At 36.6% G+C, this 8558-nt stretch overlaps 1 protein-coding gene across 1 annotated transcript; it reads right to left on the bottom strand.

Annotated features, from left to right (window-relative positions):
- Positions 1-2336: 2336 nt before the first annotated feature.
- On the bottom strand, positions 2337-8180 carry il10ra (interleukin 10 receptor, alpha). Its single transcript, XM_026193624.1, has 7 exons — positions 7307-8180; positions 6675-6798; positions 6271-6440; positions 6028-6173; positions 5707-5872; positions 5293-5405; positions 2337-5137 (listed from the first exon to the last, which is right to left on the bottom strand). Exons 1-7 carry the CDS (start codon positions 7392-7394, stop codon positions 4229-4231), a joined length of 1716 nt encoding a protein of 571 aa, XP_026049409.1. The 5' UTR covers positions 7395-8180; the 3' UTR covers positions 2337-4228.
- Positions 8181-8558: the final 378 nt, after the last annotated feature.

The raw sequence follows: 8558 nt of genomic DNA, 5'->3' as shown, positions 1-8558 counted from the left end.
TCTGAAAAAATTTCAAAGTTTTTCTTTGGACAATATCCGCTCTTTAGCTCCAGTCCTTGTGCCTTCCCATTTTCAGATTTTTTTGTTTGCTTGTTTTGTTTGCTAAGCCACTTCAAACTGAAGTAAATTACACTGAGTAATTCAAGCATAAAAAAAGCAACTAACTCAAGGGATGAGCCAGTGTTGTATGGAGACATAGCATAAATTTAGAATCTGAAAGTCACGTTCTTAAGAAAGAGGAAACAAACAGGATTGTTTGCTGGATTGGCAAGAGAGAGTCAGTTCCACAGAAGTGGAATGAACCCGCTTATTTTTCAGAAACATCGTTTTCAACATGCACAAAAAAGGAAAATAAAAGAAACTATCCACATGGTGTAATAATTTGACTGAAACAACTCTCTAAATATCCTTCTGAAACTGTCAGATGTGTGGTTAAATGCTTGACTGCATCACTGCCCAGCAGTAATGCTACAGCATGATAAAGCCACCACACTATTGTGCTTTAGAAACCTTACTTATTATGTCTCCTTTTATTCTGTAGCTCCGTCGGTGAAAGACAAAGTGCTCACGTAAGTAGATTTTTTCCACAATGACCTTTGAGTGTAGACCTTTCACATCATTTTAAAAGTTTTATTTCCTCCTTTGCTTCATGATCACATGGGTGCTTTTGATTTTATGCTTCACAGCAAAGTCGGCCTGAAGAAGGCTCCCCCTCCCTTCTCCATTAGCAAAAGCATGAAATAACATCTTGTCTGTGTTTCGATCATCACCTTGATGGAAGGCATTCAGTCGTTTGTCACTTTCCTACACACCACCTACCTTTTTTCAACATGTATGGCTCTGTTCCTGCTTGTTATTTGCTGCTTTATGTTGGTGTAAAAGCCTGAGGAAAACCCAGACTGAGGAGTTTGTTTACCATGTTACTTTTTGATTCCTTTTGATTATATTTGTATCATGCAACAACTTTATTCTATAGTTATGTTTATGAAAATGCGAACTTTTTCTTAAAACAAGGAGAGGTGTTGCATTTTTTTCTGTATATGCAGAACTATGTTAATATCATGTGATTTTAAGAATATAAAATTATACATGGAAATAAATATTTGCGTCCAATTTCGCACTGGCAGTTTTGTTATGTGTCATGAGAAACTGACAAGATGTTGCGGTGTCCCGTGATACAGATTTGAGTATGCACACACATATGCACACACACCAATGGGAGGAAGCATATATACACTTGTATTGCAGAGGAGATTTTTTTTTTTTTTTTTTTTGCATTGAAGGCAGAATATCAACAACTCAACCACAGCAACACGGCAGTTTTCTGGTAAGCTGCAGGTGACTTCCCTCCTAATGCACATGCACATAATGGTTCCTTTCTGATACTTGTGATAGTTGGTAGAGTCCTTATAGTCTCATTATTTTATTTCCCATAATGAAACTGAACCTTGTCTAACTCATGTATTGAAAAAACAATGACCTCTCTGAGGTGGGGGTGATTAAATGTCATCTTTTGAATTCAGTGAAAATGAGTCATATCTCACAAAAGACAAAGGTTTTTCACAACTGAAATAGTTTTAGATGGTTTTTAACTCAAACTGTAAAAACAAACCTTCATATCTGTACAACAATACACTTACATTCTCTACTAAAGCTCTAAAATAGAAAATATAATGTATTAACTTTTCAGTGCCCAAAATATTTCACTGACTGCACATAAATTTGCATGTGAAGATATTTGCAGTCACTGATCATTGGATATGCATGGATTACTGAACTGACAAAAATCAGCTATGAAACCCCAGGGCAATGCATAAACCTTCTGGTTTTAGACATTGAGGTCTTATATCTTCACAACATCACTCAGATATTTTTTTTTAAGATAAAGATGTTTCACGTAGTTTAACAAGTCTCAAAAAATGAGTCAGCAAAGAGTAAATATAAGATTACATGCAAAACTGTCTTTTCTAATAGTAATTCTGAAACAGTTCCAATACTCTGGTTAACATTTAACATTTAATATTTATTGTTTTTATTGGTAAACACCACCAAAACTAGGTAAATAAAAGTTGTTCTTTTTTTTTACTTGGGTTCAGATTTAGATTTGCTGTTGTTTTATTGCAGGAATATTAGATTCTCAGCACTGAACAGTTGTATTGTTAAGGATTTTCTATAGTAGGATAGTAGTTTATTGACTCAGTGATTCAAGTGACAGTGTTTTATTATTAAATGGAGAACAGTTCCATATTTTCGTTATTTCATTGGGAATTAAGCTGGCGATCATGTGAGGAAGGCTTTTCAGTTTTTTGATGAAAAGATGAAAACAGAGACTCTTCTTTTAACGTGTTTTATTTCTGTGATGTTAGTCTTTGCTGGCAACATAAGATAAAGCATAAGCTGCACTATAGTTCTTGTGATACCTGCCATAACCCTGCATTTGCTCTAGTACTGTACAGTAACTTCTCAACAGAGAAGGATTTAATCTAGCAATAATGGGAGAAACAAAGTGACATGTTTCTCCTTGTTAACTAATGTGGGTGTAGGCATATTTTGAAATCATACAGAGGACAAAACCCAGTTTTGGAAGTTTTGTATTGCATTTTAATTGTCTTAAAATTAGCCAAATATTTTTCCAGTTTTGGTAATTGAATTGGGAGTTCCCCTCAAGTTCAATTACCAACCTGGAGAATGCACAGACATTCAAAAAAGTAGGGGAACAGTAGGAGCGCAAAAAGAAAGTTTTACCACAGGAATTCCCAACATGTTAACGTTCTACAATAATCATCAGTGTATATGTAAAAATATTATGATAAGTTGCATGAAACTGTCTTACTTCCCTGTATGCAGTTTATACATAGAATACTTGTCACAGGATTTCCCTAATGCTGTGTTTGGTGTATGGAAATCAACCCATATTGACAATATTCATTCTCTTCTCGGGACTTTTTAGAAATGGGGTAAGGCCTGACAGAGGAAGTGTTTGTTTCTCAGTTTAGAAGCTTCAAAACCACTGACCTGGTTCCTGTACATAATTTGCATATGGAGATCCCTAGTAGCCTACAGATTGTCTTGTGTAATGGTTTTTTAAAGAAGGTATCATTTTGTTGTCTCAGGGTTTTCCTTGGGTTTTCTTTAGTCATAGTTTCTGAAAACAGCATGTCGTCTGTCAGCTGGTTTCACTGACTTGTGAATGTCTAAAAATAATCTTCGCTTAAATCTAAATTGGATAAAACGTTTGCTTTCAACAAAATACTTTGCAATGCTACATAAAGTTGCAGGTGACTGGATAAGACTTAAATTCAAATGAAAAGAGTTTGACTTTTTAACTTAATTTAATAATTCTTTTCAAAAAATATTTTCATGTTCCACTTTCACTTTTTCCACTTTTCACTCACTGTTTAGCTAGGTTTAGGCATTGTTTTTAGGAATCTTGGCAACATATGAATTTTACAGACTAGTCCAAGTTTTAATCATGAGTAGCACATGTATCAACAAAGGCATTAAATAAATAGACTAATAAATAGATTGAACAAAGAAGTAGCTGGTCTTATAAGCACAAACATGAAAATATTTTGCCATGTAAGAAAACATGAAAGAGAATCAGACACAAAATGCTCTTTATATCAAAGTTTGCTTGTTAAGTAAGGTGAAACCACTTGTTATTGTAAAAAGTTTGTGGATTGATTAAGTATTACGAAACTGTGTGAATGAAACACACTGCTGAGAAATAAGAACATTCTCATGTGGGCAACTGCAATAAAGTTCATTGTTGGCGGCGATGAAATCACAAAATGTCCAAGAGCACATAACTATCAAGCCGTTTCTCTTCAGTGCTCCCCACACAGTTTCACTTCCGGCAGACAACACATTAGTCAGTTGTAAATAGACTCAGTGAAACAGGGTTAAAAAGGGCGTTTCTTAGAATCTTCTCAGTCTTCATAATCTCCCAAGACTCCTTCCAACAGTTACCAGTCAGTAGCTCTGTAATCTAACCTCTGTTTCCTTCCTACAGTATGTTCAGTAACTGCCTGTTAACCACTCAGTTTTATCCCCAAGATTTCCGCATGTTTTTTCAGTTTCTGGCACTGGAACATTTTACCTCACTCTAGTGCTTCTGTTTCATTAAGTAGAAAATGTGAGTTTATTGCTCCAGTATTGCACTGTAACATGCGGTGGCAGGATTTTTTTTTCTTTTTAAATAAAGTGTTTTGTCACATCTCACAGTTTATCAGTCAATTTTCAGCTGTACATCGCAGAGAGAAAGGGACACATTGTTCATATTGAAGTCCTGCCCACACTTCATTAACGGCAGCGGGGACAGAGAGGTCAGCAGAGGAAAATCCCTCAGTGGAAAGATTGATTCTAAGTCATCCATCATGTGTGTGTCAGTTTGTTTCTCTCTAGAGTAACCTGGATGTGTAACATCTCCTTTGTAAGAGTCTATTAAATCAGATTGGCTTACAAGTAGTCCATTTTCAATAGACACTTTTCTATATTGTTTGATGACTTTGGTTTCATCGTGGCCTTGCTGATGACACCAAATGCACTGACCAGCTCCTGAACAGATACACGACTGAGGCCCAGCTCTGTAGCCCGTGACCACCTCGGCCAAAACCAAGTTGGGAAGCATCTGTTTAAATGTTTCCTCATCATCAGAAGCTTGCATCTGCACATCTGAAGGACTCTGGCTGTGATAGTTGCCTCCAGCAGCAGACTCTTTTAGAGGCCCACTGTCCTGCCCATCCAGGTTAATGCAAGAAATCATCTGGCAGCCCAGACCCACCCCACTGTCCTCTCTTTTCCGAATGGAATCAGCCCGCTCATTCTCAAGTGGGTAATCTGTTTGGCTGCTAGTTGTGCTTTCAGGTCCTCCCATGCTTCCACAGCCACTGTCATCTTGTCTCGTTGGTGGATTCTCTTCAATGTTTGAGTTAGACTCCATACTGAGCCCACTATCCATGCTGGTCCTCCTCTCCTCTTCTTCATTGTCCTCTGTTACTGTAAGATGACTGATTGGGTCTTTCACACCATCTTTCATGTCTTTTCTGTATGGTGACAGAAACCATCCTTTGTCTGTAACCACCTCCACAGTCCCATCTTCAACATAGAGTGGAAGCCAGCCACTAGCAGGGGATTTCTAAGGTGAGTCAAAGAAAAAAGAAAATTAGATTTGATTTATGAAACATTGGATTAGTGCACATTGTAAGATCTCTTTTCAAAATACTGTTTTTCTGTTTTCCAAATAGTTGACACTACAAGTGTGCACAGTTGTCTATAGTTTACTGTACTTACCAGTGCAGCAGGTGTTTTCTCTGGACGTTTCAGGTAACACAGCACTGCGATGACTGCAATTAATGCCAGCCCACCCACAAATGATAGGGATGATACGGCAATAATGTAATACTCTGAAAAGAGCAAAAGCACCAAAGAATTTACCAAATGTGAGTGTCTTGCTGAAAAAAAGCAAGGCTATAGCTGAGCTTTTATCATACTAACAATGATACTTCATAAAGGTGTAATCTAAATCTAATCAAATCTACCACACGCAGTGTACGATAGATGCTTTATTAAGATTTGTTTTAATGCTGAAAAATTTTCAAATGTTTGGCATTTAGCTGCCATCCCTGTTTTCAGGCCCTGTGTAAATGTGATTTATAGGTGACATATTTAATAATCTTCTTAAATAATCTACCATTTTTTCTTTACCTTGCTCTGGCAACAGCAGACACTGTTTTTTGGAAACACTGCTGGTGGGGAGATTTCCACTGCCCTCTAACTTGACGCTGACACAGTACTCTTTACCCCAATGGAGAGAAGTGAAAGTAGTCTTCTGATCCTCTTCCATGTCATCCTTCAAGTATGCCGTGGTATTCTGTAGGGCAAGAACATAGTCAGCTGTTTTTTTCTTTAAATAAGCTTTAAATAATAAAAGTAAGGGCAATTCATCATTATATTTTCCAGTCTTAAATTGTGAAGTTGTTGGAAAAGGTGTAAAAACCTTATTGCTTTAACCTAATCCTAACCTACCTTATTATCTTGTCCTTTCTCCTCTAGGTAGATGGTGTACTTTAAACCAAAAGGAAAAATCTTCTTCAAAATGGGTTTTGGGTGAACAGAGATGGTTATAGTGCTGAATGTAGCCCACAATGTGAAGGAGGGAGGTTGCAGTTTGCCTATGATCAGAGAAGGGAAAGGAAATAATCTTATTATGTGTCTGAATTATTAATTAGAGCATTTTAATCTAAAAATAACACAACAAATTGTGCTTACTTTCATTCAGGAGAAATTTCTTACGAACCCAAATAGACTCATCGCCCCCTGCTACCAGCTGAACTCTGACCTTGTAGCCAGATTCAAAATCAGTTATAAAACTGTTAAGGCTGCAGTAGTTATCATTAATCTGTGTGCAACTTGCCAACATGGCCCAGTCATCTTGGTACCTAAGGACAGAAAACAGTCACCAAAATAAAAATATGAACTTAAAAAAAGGTTTAGTAACTCTTAGTTGAAAAACAATTAACATCAAATGCTTGAAAAACGAACTGAAGACAAAATCAAAATGAAGTCACAGAGAATAAAAATGTAATTAAAAAGAAATAAGGATAAGGAAGTTCAGAGATTGGCATATTGTAAGTCTGTAATAGGATTCTTACTGATATGTAAGTTAAACTTACTTTGCCATTTCCACATTGTAGTAATAGTTTGAAGGTGCATCTTCAGGTGTGTCCCAATGTAGTGTTACATCGCCATCCAAAATATTCACCATCACTTTGGCAGGACCAGGAATGCCCTCGGCTCCTGATGTAGAAAAAAAGAGGTTAAGATGTACATTAACTGTTACAATAATGGAAGTTTAAAAAAAAATCTATATATATATATATACACACATATCTTTTTCAAACACGAATTCCTGTATATAGGGAATGAGCTATAAAGTCAATGGTAATGTAAAACCCTCTGAACATATTCCGAAAGTGTTACTGCCAGACGTTTTTGTGTGAAACTTGTGGTCAAGAAAAGAAGAAAAAGATGCTGACAAGCTTTGATTTATGGGATCTCCAACTAAGTGACTCTGGGTTTTTTGGAAAGGGAACAGAATTTCCACTCTTGCCGTTCAGCTCATTTACTGGCTTCATCTGATCATAGAAATAATACAAATATTATAAATGATCATGAAGGAAAAATATAGTACCTTCTAAATACTTTTTAAATTGTTATTTAAGTAAATGATCAACTGTGACTTTTTTCCGTAACTGGACATACTAAGTAAGATTACAAATAGAGCGTAAGAAAAGCTTTTAATTACCTGACACAAGGCTCATGTAGATCATTAAGAAGACAAAACCCAGCAATTTGGCTTTGATATCCATTTCAAGTATCTGGAAATACACCATTTAGTTAGAATCCGGTTAGTAGTCGCCAACAGAGTCCCTTATTCCAATCATCACCGACAGAAACATCCAGCCTCCACAGTGGCTCTGTGTAACTGTACAGAAGAGCTAAACTAAACTGTTGATTAATATTAACAAGGAGGAAGCAGCTGTTTTCTGCTGATACTGTGCTGCCCACACATCTGCGGTACGAAGAAGAAGAGGCCCCTTGTTTTTCGAAAATGACTTTATTTACATAGTTCTCACCAAGTACCTTTGTCGCTCGCCTAACTCCCCTCCCTCTCAGATGATGAGTTTCCTGTTGTGACTATATCCGTGACGTTGCTGCTAGTTTCATCTCTCGCTTGCTCTTGCCTTTCTCAACAAGAGAGCCTTTTTCTTCCTCTTTTGTTTTTTCTTTTCCCCTTTCCATGCTCTCACCGGGCTCATAATGTAATTAGTGTTGAGCACTATCAGAAAAAAACACAGTTGGAGTGTGTCTACACCAGATATGAGAAGAGGAAGCTTTCAGGAATTCCCCTTTCACTTTCCTCCCTCCCTAAAATGTAGGCAGTAGTTACTATCAAAGACTCATTCTGGTGTTTATCAGTTCACTTTGTATACTCTTTTGTTTATGTAATTTCTGTTTTTTCACTGACAAATATAAAATTTTAACTCAGGAAACTCGTCTTATCACTGGTTTCCTCTTTTAGGCTTTGTCTACCTTTTCCTGTGACACTTTGTTCAGCACGACCTCCTTTGTGGTTTGATGCATTGCATATGTTGTTTCTTTTTTTTTCTTTTGCACTTAACCATGGCTGAAGATAGAAGAACAGAGACAACTAAAGATCTATGTTGATTATAGCCCCAGTTTGGGTGAATGTGCTTACTTTTCTGTACTAACACTTAAATAAATCAAAAATAAAGATCTTGAAAGTCAGACTTCACTTGATGATAAGAATAAATCATTAGCTTGTGTGGATAACAGGCATATAGCTTCATCATACATTAAGCCATATTAATATGTCGCCGGCATGCGAGTTATTATGTGTGATTAGGCAGCAATATTTTTCCATGTTCTTTAGAAACTTACATTATCTAACATGAGGGATGCAAGGCAACCTATATCTTTAAATACCACATGAATAAAGTATATACTTTTATCTATGTGCGCAAGAAACCACAGTG

This window comes from Astatotilapia calliptera, chromosome 14 (assembly GCF_900246225.1).
Source record: "Astatotilapia calliptera chromosome 14, fAstCal1.2, whole genome shotgun sequence".
In the NCBI taxonomy this organism is placed as follows: domain Eukaryota; kingdom Metazoa; phylum Chordata; class Actinopteri; order Cichliformes; family Cichlidae; genus Astatotilapia; species Astatotilapia calliptera.
Note: the sequence above shows the minus strand (reverse complement) of the source record. Positions and strands in the feature narration are given on the sequence as shown.

Coding starts and splice junctions, on each gene's coding strand:
- il10ra (XM_026193624.1), bottom strand. CDS start 7,394: ATGGTGTATTTCCAGATACTTGAAATGGATATCAAAGCCAAATTGCTG. Junction 6,799..7,306: donor CTACATGAGCCTTGTGTCAG/GTAATTAAAAGC, acceptor TTTCTACATCAG/GAGCCGAGGGCATTCCTGGT. Junction 5,138..5,292: donor AGAAAACACCTGCTGCACTG/GTAAGTACAGTA, acceptor GACTCACCTTAG/AAATCCCCTGCTAGTGGCTG.